Here is a 21,548-nt window from a genome sequence, read left to right on the forward strand (position 1 = left end):
AAATGCAAAAGGACTCGGGGGAGAGAAGGGAGGCAGAGAGAAGGTACGCAGGGCAAAAACAGGATAAAGGGGGGGGGGAGGGGAAGAGGGAGCCCGGAAAAAGGACAAAGGAAAGGATGGGGGTGAGGATCAGTGTTGATAGGAGGGATAAATGGAGGGAGAGAGGGCATCATCCAGGGGGGGGGGGGGTGAGTTGACGGAAGCCACCTTGGGAAAGGAGATGAATGGTGAAGAGATGGAGGGCAGGGGGGACACAACAGTGAAGGCGCGGCAGAGGGTGGGGGTTGGAGAGGAGAGGAACAACCAGGGGATAAGGGGGATCAAGGCAGCGGGAGGTGTAGAGTATGCAGATATGTTGGAGGAATAGGAGCAGATGGGGGAAAGGAATCAGGTTGTAGAGGATCTGCATGGGGGACGGGTGCATTTGTGCTGTTCACGTTCCTTATATATCCTACCAGGCCTGGTAACAAAAATAAAAATGAACAACACTAATGCAGTCTGGTGGTGGCTAGACTTGTCACAAGGAATTGCAATGCTAATCACTTACATACTTTTTAATAGTCATCTTATATCTCACAAGTAACAATTATTTAAATACAAAGTATATATTTTTCCATTTACATAATTTTACTGACATTTAATATATGAACAAAAACCTTCTTCTGCAACTGGAGCTCATAGTTAAGTTTCATTGAAGCAGGGAGAAAAACACAGCGTGTGCTGATGAAATCAAAATTAGAATGGAGCAGCAGCACAGAGAGACTCTCAGGAAGTTCTACGTAAACATTAAACTAATGTTTTGTGTCAATGGGTACGATTCACTGGAACTGTTGTTAAGGCTGTGAGCTGCATTTCGGCGGAGTGACGGGTAGATAAACGAAAGTGGACAGTCATTTGGTAGATAACAAGAGGGAAGAAATTCCAACTTTAAATGCTTCACATTGTAGGCCTACGGCAAAAGACTGTGCCAAAATGCATATTCATTTTGTTTTAACTTGTTCCGAAGAGTTAAATTCGCATCGATGTTCAAATAAGGTGCCTCTTCTGTGGTGTATCGAGTCCAGTTTTGAGTAACTACAGAGTCCACATTAGGTGTTGGGTTCCTGGAACAAGCAATAAATCCGTTATTAACATATAAGACCCGAAAAATTCATTAATACTTTGTTGTCTGTTATTTTGATTTGCGTATTTAGTAGAATTCATATCATTTTTGTGTTTCTTGGTAAGATTTTTTACTACATTTTTAAGAACTTGTAATTTTTTTTCTCCTATCTATTCTACGTAATTCTGTAGATCTGAATTCGTTCGAGCAATCAATCATTCATGATAGGAAACACAGTCATAGCTCAGTCACTCAAAATGACTCTGAAATTTTACTTGTTAGAATGAAATCATGCGATGATTCTTCTTCTCTGCAGGCTCGTGCTTTGCGGCAGTCTGCTAATCTGTACAAATAAAATGCCTCGTAATTTTGGGAGCGTTGTATAATCAGTCGGGAAACAACATATCAAGCGGATATTTGGCTTTGATGAAGTTTAACTTTCCGAAGAAGTAATGGAGCTCTGGGATTATTAAATGCAGGTTCGTATCCAGTCTTTCGGAAGTTCCCTTCTGATTAACAACTACGCAATATATCGATAAATATCATTAACTCTCAAATTTAAAATACACACCTTTTTTTTTTTTTTGAAGAAGCAGTCTATATATATTTCCTTTTAATCGTACAGTTCGTATCAATTATCTTCTGTGATAAATCTCAATAATCAGATTACAGTTCTTCCAAACCAAGCTCAGGCTAATCGGCACGAAGACAATCTCGGAAACTCCCTTTCTTTTTTTTTTAACAACCACCAGAGAGAGTACTACATAGAATACTTATGCGTTCATGGCATAGCTATTGTATGAGCTACTTTCCGCATGGATTCCGCGAGTATGAAGATAAAAAATTAGTAAACGGCATTCAAGGGTAGAATTGTATCTGAATAATTCATCGAATATAAAGAGATATTACAAACTATAGGAATGCATTGAGCACTATACTGAGATTTGCTCTCTTATTTATTTAAATAGCCATATTTAGTAGAGATATTGTCAATCAGCACGAAGTGTGTACATGTTTCCATGGGAAACCGTAAAACAAAACTATTTATTAACTAGATAAACGCAGTGCCAGTGCTATACTTGGATTTGTTCAGTATCAAAGTGTAATATAAAGCGACATGCAGCATAACTGGGCTCTTACCCGTATTTAGCGAAGTTTGTCCACATTGCAATGAGTCTGCTTCTGACAAGAGCGGCTTCAGATCCGTCTTCCAGTGTCTCAGCGCCTCTTCCAACGAACATGTAATTTATATCGTTGCTGTGATTGGCACCTATCAATGAAATCAACGAAGTGAATTTATATTCCAAATTTTCTTAATCCATCGATATAAATATTACGTACATTATGTAAAGGATGTAAGACAGGGATGTAGTCTTTCGCCCCTACTGTTCAATTTGTGCATCGAAGAAGCAATGATGGAAATAAAAGAAAGGTTTAGGAGTGGAATTAAAATTAAAGGTGAAAGGATATCAATGTACGAGTCGCGGATGGCATTGCTATCTGGAGTGAAAGTGAAGAAGAATTACATGATCTGCTGAATGGAATGAACAATCTAATAAGTACAGAGTATGGACTGAGAGTAAATCGAAGAAAGACTAAAGTAATTAGATGTTGCACAGATGAGACCTGCAAGAAATTTAACATCAAAGTTAATGGTCACGAAGTAGTTGAAGTTAATGAATTCTGCTACCTAGGCAGTAAAATAATAAATAACAGACGGAGAAAGGAGGGCATCAAAAACAGACTAGCAGTGGCAAAAAGTGCATTTCCGGCCATGAGAAGTCTACTAGTATCAAACGTAGGCCGTATTAGAGGAAGAAATTTCTGAGAATGCGCGTCTGGAGTACAGCACTGTATGGTAGTGAAAAATGGACTATGGGAAAATCGGAACAGAAGAAAATCGAAGCATTCGAGATGTGGTGCTACAGGCGAATGTTGAAAATTAAGTGGACTGATAAGGTAAGGAATGAGAAGGTTCTGCGCAGAATCGGAGAGGAAAGGAATGTGTGGAAAACACTGATAAGGAGAAGGGACAGGACGATAGGACACCTGTTAAGACATGAGGGAATAACTTCCATGGTACTATAGGGAGCTGTAGAGGGTAAAAACTGTAGAGGACGGCAGAGATTGGAATACATCCACCAAATAATAGAGGACATATGTTGCAAGTGCTACTCTGAGATGAAGAGGTTGGCACAGGAGAGGAATTCGTGGCGGGTCGCATCAAACCAGTCAGAAGACTGATGACCCAAGAATAAATTATAGTATGTTGTATAATCTATTATATATGGTGTGAATATTATTAATATTAATAATATTATATTATTTACGGCCGACATCTGAACACTAATATAGATTTGATGATTCTACATTGTACTGGTATGTTTGTACTTACTCATCTGCCTGTTAACCTAAAAGTGAGATAAAATCAGAAGTATATGTATCTGTTTCTTTAGTCTATCAAAAAACTTCTAATTTCTTTGTCACGCAAAGCTGATAATAGTGTTCTTATTTTGCCATTTCATAATATGTCAACCACTTACAAAAGAGTAACTCTATTACAGGTAAAAGAGTGCGTGCCTTCTGTTTGAGCATTTTGATTTCATTCTTGATGAAAAAGCTCTATAGTTACATCGGTTTCACTCATAATTAACAAAGAATTTCTTGTTTATAATAAGCTTCAGTGATGTAAAGAATGGCTTTTGAGTAAGCGAATTACTAAATGTCATCTATTTTTTAAACTGTGCTTAAACAGAAGCCTTTTAAAGCATGCAATTCTTTACTGAAGTGTGCCCTTACGTATTTCAGTCTTCTATTTTTTTCTGGAATATATCAGAGTTTGTTGTCTAACAATTACCAACTGGCTGACACACTGCATTTCAATGGTACATTTATTGCTATACCATTGAAATGCAGTGTACTTTATTAATAACTGCACGTTAACGACATTTTGTTGATCTGTCAGCAACAAGTAATTTGTTATACAGGGCACTATTAAACTGATGAAATCTGGATCTGGTTCAAATGGCTCTGAGCACTATGGGACTTAACTTCGGAGGTCATCAGTCCCCTAGAACTTAGAACTACCTAAACCTGACTAATCTAAGGACATCACACACATCCATGCCCGAGGCAGGATTCGAACCTGGGACCGTAGCAGTCGCACGGTTCCGGACTGAAGTGCCTAGAACCGCTCGGCCACCATGGCCGGCAAAGCTGGTTCTGTCTCGGTGCTAATGATAGCCGTGTGTTGGTCAGAAGGAGGCCAGTTGAGGACCTGTACCCAATCTGTCTGCGTGCTATACAAACTGGACTTACATCTGGAGTTATGGTCTGGGGTGACTATGTGACTGTAGCCTGGCAACCGTCAATGAAGGTGTAGGATGAGACATATTTCTTTAGCTCTGTTCCGTCGTAACGACAACTGCCGGCGCGACGATCAAGAACGGAAGAACAGAGAGCGCTGTTTGACGACGTCAGCCAATAGTACGCTGACTAGGACGACACCAAGAAAGAAACGGCATCTACACGAAGAGAATATAAGCGCCGCGCCGCCCAGCCGCAGCCGGAGTGGAATACGAGCCGTCTACAAACGCTACAGCAGTGACTTATGAACTGAATTGCTCTGCTTGCATTAAAATTGTCTATACCGAAGGACATTGATTATTTGCATGTCGCCAATTGCTTACTACACACCTTTGTGAATACGCAAAGTTAAATAATGTCGATTTAACTTATTGTAATAAACTCCATTAATACGATTTGCTTGAATTGTTGTGTAACGATCCGAGAAAACCGCATCCTAGTCACCCTATATTAGACGAGTGGGCAGACACAAACAGCTCAATGCGTAACTGACCGCACTCCATTCAAAACTGGATATGTAGTGAACTGCGCCCACTTCTCTGCTACATTTCCGAGTACTGTTCCATAAGGACGCGCTGACGCTATCACGTCTTCTGTCGGGGGAAGTTTGAAGATGCGGATCGTGTATAATCCTAGCCTGGTATGTTCAACAATTACTGGCCCGTTGTAGCCGCACGAATGCCGGAATTTGATGCCATCTTTCGTCCGTCCCAAGATCTTGTCACAAGCTGCGTCGTTTGTCAGTTTGACGTAAACCAAGCTACTAACGGTGAACAGGTGTATTTCGATCATGTCTTCACGGAGATCTTCACTTCGTCACGTAGGAATTGCTCAATGGCGAGTGCTTTTGGTCTCGCATATTCGTTCGAAAAGGTGAACTTCAGTGTCGTTTTATGGTAAGAATTGGCCATTCTATAGTTAATCGTAGCACGCGCGAATATCTCTGTCAAGTAAACAACCGCAAGGCCCAAGCCGCGGTGAGGACATGAACATCTCCATCCACACCGCTTGGCAGCCGACGGCAACCTGTAATTCAGTGCCAGGGTAGAATCAGGTCACAGACAAGACGGGCACGGGGGAGTGGACTGCGTATTCAGCAGCTCCGCATCTGCCTCTGTGCGGGCAGATTACTAGTGGCGTGAGCCTTCAGGGAGGCTGTGCAGCCCGATTACGACAACTACAAGGGCTGTTCGGGAAGTAAGGTCCGATAGCTCGGGAAACGACAGTAGAAATCCGATGAAGCTTTTTTTGGTAGTGTGTCTAGTCCGCCTGTTGATCGCCTCACGTCACTCTTTTCAGTCCTGAGCACATAGTGAGCACGTAAAGATGTCTAGGGCAATACAATAATGTGACAAAAGTAATGGAACAGCCATATAGAGTTATACAGGTGCCTGTAGGACGGAGGTCGTTCAATAAGTAATGCCCCACATTTCTTTTAAAAAGCCATTAATATGCACAGGCAAACGTCCTTGATGGTGCTTCACATGTGATGTTAGTTCTATGCGCCGGTGAAGTTTCGAATCGTTCTGGCAGATGGCAGAGCCGTGTTACAGCGTCAAAATAGCGTCTACATACGACTCACGTTACAAGCAGCGTATTCTTCTTGAATTCTAGAGTGCAGAAAAAGAAAGCGTGGTGAACATCCATAAACGTTTGTGTGCAGTGTATGGCGATGCTGCAGTTGATAGGAGTGCAGCTTGGCGATGGGTAAAGAAAGTTACAGCCTCAGGAAATGCAGAAACATAGCTCCATGATCAGCCACGCTCGGGACGACCTGTCACAGCCACTGCTCCACACATGCTGAATCGTGCGGATGCCATTATTCGTGCCGACCGGCGCATCACAACTCGACAATTGGCTCTACAGTTGTCGGTCAGCATTGGAAGTGCGTCTGCAGTGATCGAGACTCTCGGATATTCAAAGAGGTGCTCACGATGGGATCTACGAATGTTCATAGCGGACCATAACATTCAAAGAACGGTCATTACATCCAGTCCATGGAGCGGCATCATCCCCATTCACCATTTTTCTGCCACAAAAATCATGGTAACAGTCTTCTGGGACTGTGATGGCGTCATTCTCGTGGATGTGATGGCAAGGGGGTCAACCATCAACTCAGAGGCATACGTGAAGACCCTGAATAAACTCAAGAACCGTTTCCGACGTGTTCGATAGGACAAGAATCTAGCATAAATGTTGCTCCAACACGTTAATGCACGCCCACACACAAGTCTGAGGACCCAGGAACACATCACCAAATTGGGTCGGACATCATTGCCTCAATCACCCTACAGTCCAGACCTGGCGCCCTCGGACTTCCATCTTTTTGGGTCACTTAAAGATTCTCTATGGGCGACACACTTTGAAGATGACGAGAGTGTCAGTCATGCAGTGAAAACATGACTACGCCTATAGGACAAGAGTTTCTACCAGCAGGGAATACATGTTCTTCCACAATGTACAGCCATAGAACGTAATGGAAACTACGTAGAAAAATAAGACATGGACAAGACATGTTGATGTATATTGTCACCAAATTATGAGTCTTAACAATAAGTATGTTCTGAGAAAATAAATGTGTGGCATTACTTATCGAACGACCCTCGTATGAAGTACACAAGGTATGAAAGGGAAGTTCATTGGCGAGTCAGGTGATTCATGTGAAACGGTTTCCGACGTGATTATGTGAGCACAACAGGATTTGACAGATTATTAGTGCGGAATGGTAGTTGGAGCTAGATGCGTGGGACATTCCATTTCAGGAATCGTAACGAAATTCAGTATTCCAAATCACATGTCAAAAGTATGCCAAGAAACGACATTTCGGGCATTACCTCTCACCACAGACAACGCAGTGGCCGACGGTCTTCAGTCAATGACCGAGGGGAGTGGCGTTAGCATAAGAGTTGTCAATGCTACTAAACAAGCAACACTACATGAAATAACCGCAAAAATCAGTGTGTGTGATGTACGACGAATGTATTCGTTAGGACAGTACAGAAAAATTTGACATTAATGTGTTACAGCAGGAGACGACCGTCGCGAGTGCCTTTGCTAACAGCTCGGCATCGTCTGCAGCCTCTCTCCTGGGCTCGTCACTATATCGGCTAGACCCTAGATGACTGGAAAAGCATGACCTGGTCAGATGAATCCCGATTTCAATTGGTAAGAGTTGGCGGTAGCGTTAGAGTGTGGTGCAGACCCCTCGAAGCTCGGGCCCAAGTTTCAACAACACGCTGTGCAAGCTGGTGGCGGATCCATACTGGTTTAAATGGAATGGACTGGGTTCTCTGGTCCAATTGAACCGATAATTGACTGGAAATCGTTATGTTCAGCTACTTGAAGACCATTTGCACCCATTCTTGGATTTCATGTTCCCAAACAACGATGGAATTTTTAAGAAGGATAGTGAGCCATGTCACTGGGTTTGAAGAACATTCTGGATAGTTCGAGTGAATGATCTGGCCACACAGATCGCCCGACATGAATCTCATCGAACCTTTATTAGAAATACTGGAGACGTCAATTCATGCACAAAATCCTTCACTGGCAACACTTTCGCAATAATGGACGGCTGTGAGGCGGCATGGCTCAATATTTCTGCAGGAGACTTGCACCGACTTGTTGAGTCCATGCCACGTCAAGATGTTGCATTGCGCCGGGCAAAAGGTGGTCGACACGGTATACTGGGAGGTATCCCGTGACTTTTGTCACCTCAGGGTAGTGCCTCCCGCCAAGTATGGGTGTTCGCTGCAAGTTTCGCATGATGTCGTTCAATGTCACGACATAATGTATCTGTCATGCATTTCCTTCTTCATGGCAGTTCTCGGTAGCACATTATAGAGGCAATTAGGATGCTCCTATTGCGTTTTCAATGGGAAGTGTTTGATCACCCGCCATATAGCCCGACTTGACTCCGTCTGATGTTCATCTCTGTGCACATGAACCGCTGTCAATGTAGACAACGCCGGCCGTTGTGGCCGAGCGGTTCTAGGCGCTTCAGTCTGGAGCCGCGCGGATGTGTGTGATGTCCTTAGGTTAGTTAGGTTTACGTAGTTCTAGGTGACTGATGACCTCAGACGTTAAGTCCCATAGTGCTCAGAGCCATTTGAACCATTTGAACCATGTAGACAACATTTTGGCAGAGACAGCGAACTGCAGATCAGCGTAGAGAAGTGGTGGAAAACACCGGTGGCTGCCTTCTATGACGAGCGTATTTGGAAAGTTCGTACAACGCTAGGACAAATGTCTTCAGTCGGAGCGGCGACTGTGTAGAGAGGTAGCTGGAAGGTGTAGCGAGCTGTTGCATATAACATTTCTGATTTTCAGTGTGGTATCCATCTCGTGACCGATCGGGCCTTACTTTCCGAATAGCCCTCGCAGGTCGTTGGCCCCGGTCCAGAACCTTCTGCGCGACCCACTAACGCTGACTTTGCCGTGACATCAACACAGAGAAGCAGTATTTAAAGACGCACGAACTAACTCGTCATGATGGAACAGCTGGGCAGTAATGTGCCATCGAACCTGCGCTACTCCTCGCCGCACCGATGACGCAGACGCTTCTGCCTTAGCAGGGACACGAGTCGCAGTTTGTCGTCTGAGCATATGGGCCCCACGAGCACTCTCACAGTTGGCCGCCGTCGCGGGAGTACGACGAGAGGATCCAGCCCTCTCTACCTTCGCCTGGGTGCAGACAGAAGAGCACTGTGCTCAGAGCTCTAGAGCGTGGCACAGCCTGACGTCCTCGCAGCAACAGCCGCCGGACACACCGTCACCGGGAGCACGGCGACGCAAGAGCGACGTCTGCAGCGGAGGCGCGCAGTCAGCAGGTCGCCGCACAGGGGATTCACTGCGCCATCAACTAATGATTGTAAACAAGCCTCGACAAAGAAGCCATTGTAACCATCGTCGGTCTGTCTTCAGCTGCACAACATCCTTCCTCAGCAAAGCATCCTAGCCTACACTAAGCTATGTCATGTAATGATCATAATTAGATACGATCAATCACCAGTTGTGAAAAATCAGAATTATAGTCGTCCATTAATGACACCCTTACAAAATGCAGGTGTTACATCTTACTGAGGACGATGCAGATCGGTATTCAGTCTTCAGTAAGGGTGGCATTCAAGCTGGACCAAAACTGTCATACCCACTGTACGGTACTGTTTATGGATGAAGCTAATTTCTATTTAACTATACGTAAATATACAAAATCACAGATACTGGCCGTATGTCACACCTCACTGGAAGCATCCATCGAATTAGATGGCACATCGAAAGTGGTGGTTTGTTGTGGAATACGGGATTCTCACACTTCTGGACTCCGCTGCATTCAGACTATTCTAACAGTACCCCGTTATCTGAAGTCAGATTCGTATGTGGCGCCATCGCTGCCAACTGAAGATGAGAAATTTCCAACTTTCTTTCAACACTCCTCTTTCCAGTTTCCACCTGGGAGACAGACTAAGTCATAGAGATCTGGTGGAGTGGCCGCCACGATCCCCAGATTTACGTCTATTAGGTTTCAGTCTGTGGGAACACGTAAGGGATGATCAAAAATTTCCCGTTTAAGACCGTTGCTGCAGCGTATGTGCAACCGCGACCTTGATGTGGGAACAGCCGGCCGCGGTGGTCGTGCGGTTCTAGGCGCTCCAGTCCGGAGCCGCGCTGCTGCTACGGTCGCAGGTTCGAATCCTGCCTCGGGCATGGATGTGTGTGATGTCCTTAGGTTAGTTAGGTTTAATTAGTTCTAAGTTCTAGGGGACTGATGACCACAGCAGTTGAGTCCCAAAGTGGTTGGTTGGTTGGTTTAAGGATTAAAGGGACCAAACTGCAGAGGTCATCGGTCCCTGAGTCCCATAGTGCTCAGAGCCATTTGAACCATTTTTGATGTGGGAACGAAGCATCGACTTGTAGCCAAGGAATAAGTGAGACCATCGAATGGAAAAGTTTTGATTGCCTCTTATAAAAGGCACGTGTTCGTGATATGAAGTTCGGTATATGTGTTGGCTAAAGTGCCTGTTGTAGTATGCGTAAAGTAATTCAGTCCTCTGTTGTCCAGCCCGAGAAGGTAAATAGGCATTATGAGAACGTTGTGCTTACCATGTACACATAGTGTTCAACATGAAGGGGACAGGAACTCACCTCTAGCATAGAAAATAAATGGTACAAATGACTCTAAGCTCTATGGGACTTAAAATCTGAGGTCATCAGTCCCCTGTTGTTATTGTTGTGGTCTTCAGTCCTGAGACTGGTTTGATGCAGCTCTCCATGCCACTCTATCGTGTGCAAGCTTCTTCATCTCCCAGTACCTACTGCAACCTACATCATTCTGAATCTGCTTAGCGTATTCATCTCTTGGTCTCCCTCTAAGATTTTTACCCTCCACACTGCCCTCCAATACTAAACTGGTGATCCCTTGGTGCCTCAGAACATGTCCTACCAACCGATCCCTTCTTCTAGTCAAGTTGTGCCACAAACTTCTCTTCTCCCCAATCCTATTCAGTACTTCCTCATTAGTTATGTGATCTACCCATCTCATCTTCAGCATTCTTCTGTAGCACCACATTTCGAAAGCTTCTATTCTCTTCTGGTCCAAACTATTTATCGTCCATGTTACACTTCGATATATGGCTACACTCCATACAAATATTTTCAGAAACGACTTCCTGACACTTAAACCAATACTCGATGTTAATAAATTTCTCTTCTACAGAAATGCTTAACTTGCCATTGCCAGTCTACATTTTACGAGTATATCCTCTCTACTTCGACCATCATCAGTTATTTTGCTCCCCAAATAGCACAACTCCTTTACTACTTTAAGTGTCTCATTTCCTAATCTAATTCCCTCAGCATCACCCCACTTAATTCGACTACATTCCATTATCCTTATTTTGCTTTTGTTGATGTTCATCTTATATCCTCCATTCAAGAAACTACCCATTCCGTTCAACTGCTCTTCCAAGTCCTTTGTTGTCTCTGACAGAATTACAATGTCATCGGCGAACCTCAAAGTTTTTATTTCTTCTCCATGGATTTTAATACCTACTCCGAATTTTTCTTTTGTTTCCTTTACTGCTTGCTCAATATACAGATTGAATAACATCGGGGACAGGCTACAACCCTGTCTCACTCCCTTCCCAACCACTGCTTCCCTTTCACGGCCGTCGACTCTTATAACTGCCATCTGGTTTCTGTACAAATTGTAAATAGCTTTTCGCTCCCTGTATTTTACCCCTGCCACCTTCATAATTTGAAAGAGAGTATTCAAGTCAACATTGTCAATAGCTTCTCTAGGTCTACAAATGCGAAGAACGTAGGTTTGCCTTTCCTTAATCTGGCTTCTAAGATAAGTCGTAGGGTCTGTATTGCCTCACGTGTTCCGATATTTCTACGGAATCCAAACTGATCTTCCCCGAGGTCGGCTTCTACCAGTTTTTCCATTCGTCTGTAAAGAATTCGAGTTAGTATTTTGCATCCGTGACTTATTAAACTGATAGTTCGGTAATTTTCACATCTGTCAACACCTGCTTCCTTTGGGATTGGAATTATTATATTCTTCGTGAAGTCTGTGGGTATTTCTCCTGTCTGATACGTCTTGCTCACCAGATGGTAGAGTTTTGTCAGGACTGGCTCTCCCAAGGCTGTCAGTAGTTCTAATGGAATGTTGTCTACTCCCGGAGTCTTGTTGCGACTCAGGTCTTTCAGTGCTCTGTCAAACTCTTCATGCAGTATCATATCTCCCATTTCATCTTCATCTACATCCTCTTCCATTTCCATAATATTGTCGTCAAGTACATCGCCCTTGTATAGACCCTCTATATACTCCTCCCACCTTTCTGCTTTCCCTTCTTTGCTTAGAACTGGGTTTCCATCTGAGCTCTTGATATTCATACAAGTGGTTCTCTTTTCTCCAAAAGTCTCTTTAATTTTCCTGTAGGCAGTATCTATCTTACCCCTAGTGAGATAAGCCTGTACATCCTTACATTTCTCCTCTAGACATGCCTGCTTAGCCATTTTGCACTTCCTGTCGATCTCATTTTTGAGACGTTTGTATTCCTTTTTGCCTGTGTCATTTACTGCATTTTTATATTTTCTCCTTTCATCAATTAAATTCAATATTTCTTCTGTTACCCAAGGATTTCTATTAGACCTCGTCTTTTTACCTACTTGATCCTCTGCTGCCTTCACCACTTCATCCCTCAAAGCTACTCATTCTCCTTCTACTGTATTTCCTTCCCCATTCTTGCCAATTGTTCCCTTATGCTCTCCCTGAAACTCTGTACAACCTCTGGTTTAGTCAGTTATCCAAGTCCCATCTCCTTAAATTCCCACCTTTTTGCAGTTTCTTCAGTTTTAATCTACAGTTCATAACCAATAGATTGTGGTCAGAGTCCACATCTGCCCCTGGAAATCTCTTACAATTTAAAATCTGGTTCCTAAATCTCTGTCTTACCATTATATAATCTATCTGATACCTTCTAGTATCTCCAGGCTTCTTCCATGTATACAATCTTCTTTTATGATTCTTGAACCAGGTGTTAGCTATGATTAGGTTGTGCTCTGTGCAAAATTCCACCAGGCGGCTTCCTCTTTCGTTTCTTACCCCCAATCCATATTCACCTACTATGTTTCCTTCTCTCCCTTTTCCTACTGATGAATTCCAGTCACGCATGAATATTAAATTTTCATCCCCTTCACTATCTGAATAATTTCTTTTATTTCATTATACATTTCTTCAATTTCTTCGTCATCTGCAGAGCTAGTAGGCATATAAACTTGTACTACTTTGGTAGGCGTGGGCTTCGTATCTATCTTGGCTACAATAATGCGTTCACTATGCTGTTTGTAGTAGCTTACCCGCATTCCTATTTTCCTATTCATTATTAAACCTACTCCTGCATTACCCCTATTTGATTTTGTGTTTATAACGCTGTAGTCACCTGACCAGAAGTCTTGTTCCTCTTGCCACCGAACTTCACGAATTCCCTCTATATCTAACTTTAACTTATACATTTCCCTTTTTAAACTTTCTAACCTACCTGCCCAATTAAGGGATCTGACATTCTACGCTCCGATCCGTAGAACGCCAGTTTTCTTTCTCCTGATAACGACATCCTCCTGAGTAGTCCCCTCCCGGAGATCCGAATGGGGAACTATTTTACCTCCGGAATGTTTTACCCAAGAGGACGCCATCATCATTTAACCATACAGTAAAGCTGCATGCCCTCGGGACAAATTACGGTCGTAGTTTCCCCTTGCTTCCAGCCGTTCGCAGTACCAGCACAGCAAGGCTGTTTTGGTTAGTGTTACAAGGCCAGATCAGTCAATCATCCAGGCTGCTGCCCCTCTTCAGGAACCACACGTTTGTCTGGCCTGTCAACAGATACCCCTCCGTTGTGGTTGTACCTACGGTACGGCTACCTGTATCGCTGAGGCACGCAAGCCTCCCCACCAACGGCAAGGTCCATGGTTCATGGGGGGATCAGTCCCCTAGACTTAGAATTACTTAAACCTAACTAACCTAAGGACATCACACACATCCATGCCCGAGGCAGGATTCGAACCTGCGACCGGAGCAGCAGCGTGGTTCCAGACTGAAGCGCCTAGAACCGCTCGGTGACAGCGGCCGGCGCGCAGAAAATAGTTACTAGGTTTAAGCACGCAGTCTCGTCACAAGGATAATTAGGTATGAACAGAAATTTAAGGCAACACAGATTAAGATACATTTAATTTATTAAAGATTATTTACAAGTACTTATCTTTAGATTGATAATGGGGATGATAAGGCGTGATAAAAAGTTATAATTACCACAAATACAACTTTGAACACTGGCCTAATTTCCGATTCCACTGAAGAATGACTAACTAAGCCAATATAGTATGTCCAATCTGGCCCTGCTCGCGGTGATAGTACGAGATGTGTTCCACATTGATACGTCATTCATGGAGCGCCATTTGACTCACAGCCAGAGATGCAAGTACGTAGTAGTGCTTTGGTCAAACAGTAGGTGGCTGGATATCGCTTGAAGTGTAACCCTTACACTGTACAGCCCGTTTCCCAACTGCTGTCATAGACAGCATGGAGTGCGATCATGAAGGACAGCGCCGGATGACGGATTGTGGAAGGAGGGTGTAAATCCAGCCGATATTCACAGATCATTGGTGGCAGTATGTGGAAAGCGTGCACCGTCACAAAAAGTTCTCTTGGAACAGGACAACGCTAGCCCCCAAAAAAGTCGGAAAACCACGGCTGCCATCGTTGAAATGCGGTTCCAGGTATTCTCGATTTGGGCCCTTTAATATTTATTAGTCATTCTCGAACCACTTTCTTGGACCCTGTCACAACCACAGCAGGTTATATGCTCACTGTTCCTGGAATTCTGCGACAGGATACATGTGCAGAGGTTTCTCCACAGCCCCGAATAGCTGCTGATCAGAAGAAGACTACGGTGCATGTGTCAGTGCCTGGAATCCCATTTCAGCGACGGCAGCCATGGTTTTCCTACTCATATGGGGACGAGCATTGTAGTGCTGTAAGAGCACTTTTCGGGACAGTGCACGTTCTCCACACACTGTCACCAAACGTCTGTGAATATCCGTAGTGTTTACACGCACCTTCCACACAAACCACGGCATCCAACTTTTTCCTTGATAATCGCTCTCCATGTCGTCCACTGATATGATGTCAGCCATTGGGCAATGGGCTGTACTGTGCAAGGATTATACTTCTAGTGATGTCCTGCTATCTATAATTAGCCAAAGTACTACATACTAGCAACTGTCGCAGTTAGTCGAATGGCTCCCCATAATTATGGGAAAAAATAAAGCGCAAACCAGTTTGTAAGTCTTGGCACTATCTGTTGAGACACACACTCTGACACTCGGCGGATGCAGTGACACTGTCAGATTATACAGAAACTGACTTACAAGGGAGCTGTACGTCCCCTTAAATCCGCGACTGGTGGATGAATGTTTATTTGCGAACTATTTGCGTGACGTCAGGCGGAAGCACAATACAGACCCTGTTATAGGCGCCCTCTGTGACTTCAAAGCATATCTATGGCGGATGTAGAGGACTATTTGAAAAACTTATTCCTGAAGCAAAATATAGGCGTTATGTGTGCCCTCTGTGACGTGTGACCATAACTATGTTGTGACACACTGTACGCTGGTCTTGCCGAGTTGAGGCCTCTATGTGTTTGACTGTGTGCCACATCTACTGGCGAACACAGCAGACAACATATTAACAGTGGGCAGCGCTCACTCATCGTCTACAGGTTGCCTCGTGAGATACTAAGTGAAGCAAAGTTGAGAATTCAAAAGTGCTGCTCTACCGAGGAAGCGGTATGTATTTTCACTGAGCACGCAATAAAACAATTTTAAACGGTAAATATCACCGGTTCAGATCTTCTGTGGCTTATCAAATGCATTTGTTTGTGTCAATCATTATATTTTATTCCAGACCATAAGTTTTTATTGGACACATGATTCTGCAAATACCTAGTTTAGTTCCTGCTTAAGAAACAGGAGGTTAAAAGTTGCATCAGGTTGTTTGAGTAATACAAATAAGGACACTAAACCATTTTTATGGGGAGAAATGACAATGGGCGTACCACAGAGTTCGAGCATGGGCCCATTACTGTACTTGCTCTATGTTAAATTAGTACTTTACTAGATATACAAGCATTATTGTGAAGCTGATCAAAGGAGCATCCGCAGGAAAGTTGTACTTAATATTTTTGCGCAAGTTATCAACTGGTTTTGCACAAATGAACCATCTTAAAAATTTACAGAAAACAGTTGACTCAGTCTTGTTCTGTCAAAAAATACTCTACCTTATATGAATGTAGTTTATCAACGAAAAATAATAAATAGGACAGAAAGTTCTGAGACTTCAGGTGCCCTATTAATGAAAACTGAAATTGGAAAAACCGTGTACCAAACCTTCTGAAAGGTTTAGTTTCAGCTACTTCCGTCATAGGAATAATGGTCAACTTTGGGGACATTAAATTAATTGAGTTAAGATATTTTCATTCGTTCACAGATGTACTACGAGATAATATTCTGTGTTGACTCCACACATAAGCAAGAGGTATTCAAATTAATTACAAGTACATGTTACTAAACAATTAGGAATATTAACCACAGCATTGCAGTACATATACTGTCTCATTAAATGTCGTGTCAACAATCCAATGCAGTTTCAGAGTAACAGAGATTTTCACCAATACAATAGTAGAAGGACAAATGATGTGCACTTCCTGCTAAAGAATATAAAGTTAGAATAGAAAGGCGCGCCAATATTCAACTATAAAATTCGTTGCTAATCTGCCTATTACTCGTAAATGTCTGTTAGATAGTAGCAGAAGCGTTATCAAATGTGTATTGAAGTAATTTATGCTCAACAATTCCTTCTATACTTTGGAGGTATTTTTGAATATAAATAATCAATCAATTACAAACCTGTAAATGGGCATGTATACACATGTGCCCATTTATGGGTTTGTAATTGACTAAACAAGTTTATGTATGTGAAGTTGTTGAACGTATCATGGTATAACACAAAACAATTAGTATCGCTACGAGTCATTTCTGCCTCTGTGGATACTCGGTACAAAGCACAAGTCACAAGTTCCCCATAGTTTGTGTATATAATTCCGCATCATAAAATTTATGGTGCATGTGATACGTGTTAACATGAATCTAATGTAGTAACAACACTTACCAAAGGGAACGGCATGTTCGTGACGCCCACTATAATAATGTCATAGAGAATATAGTACATGGGGTCTATGCTAAAGGAGACAAAATTCATGTCGCAGCTGCGACCATTTCCGCTTGTCAGCTGAGATGTATTTGTAGCACTGCCTACACTAGCATTAATGGGCCTGATGTTCTTTCCCGATTTGTTATCCCCATTTTTGCTCGAGTCATTTTTAATTTTTATGAAAAGAATAATTCTGTAACACTAATAAAAGTAATATGTTACCTACCATCATATCCAGGATAAGCTGTGAGAGGACCAACGTAAGAGAATCGGTAATAATAGACAGGCTGAGTGCCATGTTGTGCCATCCTCTGGACCACGAGATCAATCCCTTCGCCAAAAACCATGTCGCTCGTAAACTGCAAACATCGTAAACAAAGTACATAAGTACACTCAATCTGACACACAGTACAAGCATTACTTTTAGGGTCCACCGCTCCCTAGTTCTCAGTCAGCAGAAGTCGGTAACATGAGGCCAGTAACGTTTATTTTCCAGTCAACAACAAAATCTGTGATCTAACGGGCAGGTACAATTGTTGAACATATTACACTATAACACAAAACATTTTCTATCGCTGTGTGTGTGGTTATTCTGTGTGAGACAACTTCTCCCTCACCTCATGGTAACTTATATTTGGGATGACAGTTCATGCCTCTGCGCGACATACTTTCTCAAGAAAAAGTGGGAATGATGTATGAGAACATAAAGCTACATTAGTACGGAATCGAAATGAAAGCCTGCCTTTCTCTAATATCTCTGATTTAAGTATGCGACATACGTATCGTGTCTTCTTCATACTTCAGCCGAAGATAAAAGTGTGTACTAGGCTGGTAATTTTGTACTGCAAAGTACAATTAAATAGGTACAGTTGTTATTCCACTGTATGGAATTCACCTCTGTTTGTTATAAACTGAGGTGACAAAAGACACTGGATAGCTCCTAATATCTTGTCGGACTTCCTCTTGCAGCAACTCGACTTGGCATGGACTCGACAAGTTGATAGAAGCCCCCTGCAGAAATATTGAGCCATGCTGCGACTATAAGCGTCCATAATTGCTAAAGTGTTGCCGGTGCAAGATGTTACGAGCCCAGGAGACGCACTAGAGGCACTGTCGTTCTGTTAGCAAAGGCAATCACGTCGGTCAACTGCAGCTACGCCCCACTAACGCCAAATTTCGCTTTTCACCGCACTGCCCTGACGGATACGTTCCTCGTACGTTCCAGACAGATTTCTGCGGTTATTTCACGCAGTGTTGCTTGTCTGTTAGCGCTGACAACTCCACGCAAACGCCGCTGCTCTCGGTAATTAAGTTAAGGCTGCCGGCCATATTCTTGGCACACTCATGACGCTGTGGATCTCGGAATATTGAATTCCTTAACGACTTCCGAATTGGAATGTCCTGTGCTGGATACAGGAGTAGCACCAAGTCGTGTTTTTAGATCAGTCCCGGTTCTGCATAAAGCATCACTGTGGACTTATCCATGCTTGAACTCTCCAAGGAGAACGAACGATGCCATATTTCATTCGTAACTGCCGTACGAATCCACCACCTGGCGGAATTTCATGGGGCACCACTGGGTGCAGGACACGATCGCTTCTCGTTCGTTCGCTTACCAGGTAATATACCCAGCATGCGCTAGATTTCAGGTGCATTAAGGTCTGTGGCTGTGCACTGTCTTCTAGATCTCTGTGGCGTAATCTTTCAACAAGATAATGCAAGACCGCATGTTGCCCATGCTGTCCTAACCTATCTCGATACGGAGGGTATTCGACTGTTGCCCCGACCAGCACGTTTTCTACATCTCTCACGTATTTAAAACATCTGGTAGTTCTATATAATTGCATAGGCTTCTGTGGCCAGAGTCAGTTGACATAAAAGTTTTCTGAGTATCGTATCGCGCCATAACGTAAAAACTATACGGGAGAAACCAATGTTTCGGCCACAGTTACAGCGGCTGATGAGCTTTAGCAGTGTCGAATCGCTTATATTTTGTCATTGTTGCTCACTGAGCGTGACGTTACGTCATAATTGTAAAATGCCGGTGTTATGATTGGGCCGGCCGGAGTGGCCGTGCGGTTCTAGGCGCTACAGTCTGGAACCGCGCGACCGCTACGGTCGCAGGTTCGAATCCTGCCTCGGGCATGGATGTGTGTGACGTCCTTAGGCTAGTTAGGTTTATGTAGTTATAAGTTCTAGAGGACTGATGACCTCAGAAGTTAAGTCCCATAGTGCTCAAAGCCATTTTTTTGTTATGATTGGTCACTTGACGCGGAAGGAGAGGAAACTTTACTATTATGGATTGCTACCGTGGAACGAGTGGGGATCTGCTGTAGTCTGTTGCTAACTTGCATTGTTTGCTGTGATCGGTTCTCATCGGCGAATGAGGCTTGGGCTCCTGTTTTCCCTCCCGCTGGACGCAGGTCGCGCGGCGGCAGTAACTCTTCGGTAGTGCTCGCGTCACATGCTGTTTGTGCGGACTGTTGGCCGGGCCGGAAACCAGAATCGGGCAAGCCTCTCTGTTCATGTTCTAATGGGGTTTTATTAGCTCTGTGGCTTCTCTGATATTGCGATTCGTCGATGTCGGCTGCTTGGCCAGTAACCGGGTTTCGTTAAATTTGATTTCCTTGCCGCAGCCTTGCCAGCGTTCGGCCACTGCAGATTTGCTGTGCTGCCTCACACGCATGTAACAAAAGTTGTTCAAATGGCTCTGAGCACTATGGGACTTAACTTCTAACGTCATCAGTCCCCTAGAACTTAGAACTACTTAAACCTAACTAACCTAAGGACATCACACACATCCATGCCCGAGGCAGGATTCGAACCTGCGACCGTTGCGGTCTTGCGGTTCCAGACTGTAGCGCCTAGAACCGCACGGCCACCTCGGCCGGCCCACGCATGTTACGCTCATGTTCTCGTATGCGCGTTGTTGTCGGCCTGCCGGTCTCAACGATGTATATTTCGCCACGCAGACATTCCACCTTGTGCATATCTGCTGTGTGTAAAGTTATGTATCTTGTCCCTCGTGGAGCCTAGCACATCCTGGATCTGGCGACTGCAGTAGTAGACAAACTGGACACTAACCCGGAGAAGTGTATCAATCCGGTCAGTGAAGAAATGCAAGACCAGAGAAACCACAGAAATAATAAAACACCCTCACGACATGAATCGACACGATGGATGCAGGCTTACCCCATCCTAGCTCCCAAACCTCAGAGTCTAACATGCTGCACAAACAACACGTGACGCGAGGGCTACCGGCGAGTCACTGCCGCCGCGCGGCCTGCGTCCAGCAGGAGGAAAACGAGCCCGCGCCTCATTCGCCGATGCGCACCAATCATAGCAAACAGTGCAAGTTACCAACAGACAACAGCAGATCCCCACTCTGTCCACCGTAGCAACCTGTTATAATGAAGTTCCCGCTCCTTCCGCTTCAAGTGCCCAATCGTAAAGACGAACTTCTAAAATTATGACGTAATGCCATGCCCAGTCAGCAGCAATGACAAAATATAAGCGACTCCATACAGGTAAAGAACATCAGTACCCCGAGCAGAAGGCCATTGTAACCCTGGTGATACGTTGCTTTCTCCAGTACAGTTTTTTTTCGTTATAACGTAGTACGGTACTTTGAAAATTGTTTGGTCATCTGCTTGTACATTACCGAGCAACCACCACTCGCCAGCAACTCCGGCTGACGAACTCTCCGTTTGCGTTGAAGCAGTATAGAGTCACATATCAGTAACTGTCATTCCCGGTCAGTTCTTCTCGACCCCCTGCTAGATTGAAACTACTGATCATGCCACAACTGGCAGCTCTCTTTGTTGAATTTTGCACCATTGGTCATCTTTTCGATGGCAATCTGTTTCAAACACGATGCAAATTACTACTGTCAGTATATGCAGAGCCATCTCAACCAGTGTCTGAGCGTACACTGCGAAAGTCAATGCATACAGTAGACATCTAAAGTCGGACATCTCGCAAAGGCGATAAGTCACAGCAGCACATAGATCTGCGTGTCTTCAGTGGTCCAAACAACACATGAGTTAGATAATAGCTGACTGGAAACGTGTACCTTGGTGCGACACGCAATTTCGTCTTTTAGCGGATGATGCAAGGCGTCGAGTGCACCGGGGGCAAAGCGAGGCGTATAACCTGCAAAATATGGGGAGTGTACATCTACATCTACATCCATATTCCGCAAGCCACCTGACGGTGTGTGGCGGAGGGCACTTTGAGTACCCCTATCGGTTCTCCCTTCTATTCCAGTCTCGTATTGTTCGTGGAAAGAAAGATTGGCAGTATGCCTCT

At 43.9% G+C, this 21,548-nt stretch overlaps 1 protein-coding gene across 2 annotated transcripts; it reads right to left on the reverse strand.

The window, feature by feature from the left end:
• Positions 1-704: 704 nt before the first annotated feature.
• On the reverse strand, positions 705-19,710 carry LOC126457373 (bile salt-activated lipase-like). Of its 2 annotated transcripts, none has more exons than XM_050093638.1 (4): positions 19,593-19,710; positions 17,467-17,599; positions 2,243-2,372; positions 705-1,103 (listed from the first exon to the last, which is right to left on the reverse strand). In XM_050093638.1, the coding sequence occupies exons 2-4, from the start codon at positions 17,585-17,587 to the stop codon at positions 950-952; spliced, it is 405 nt and encodes a 134-aa protein (XP_049949595.1). In that variant the 5' UTR covers positions 17,588-17,599; positions 19,593-19,710; the 3' UTR covers positions 705-949. The 2 variants fall into 2 exon arrangements, with proteins under 2 accessions (XP_049949595.1, XP_049949585.1); XM_050093628.1 differs by having other exon boundaries at positions 19,589-19,624.
• Between the last annotated feature and the right edge of the window lie 1,838 nt (positions 19,711-21,548).

Source organism: Schistocerca serialis, chromosome 1 (assembly GCF_023864345.2).
Source record: "Schistocerca serialis cubense isolate TAMUIC-IGC-003099 chromosome 1, iqSchSeri2.2, whole genome shotgun sequence".
Taxonomy (NCBI): Eukaryota; Metazoa; Arthropoda; class Insecta; order Orthoptera; family Acrididae; genus Schistocerca; species Schistocerca serialis.

Coding starts and splice junctions, on each gene's coding strand:
- LOC126457373 (XM_050093628.1), bottom strand. Junction 2,373..17,466: donor AGCTTATCCTGGATATGATG/GTAGGTAACATA, acceptor TTTCATTGATAG/GTGCCAATCACAGCAACGAT. Junction 1,104..2,242: donor ACAAACTTCGCTAAATACGG/GTAAGAGCCCAG, acceptor TGCTTGTTCCAG/GAACCCAACACCTAATGTGG.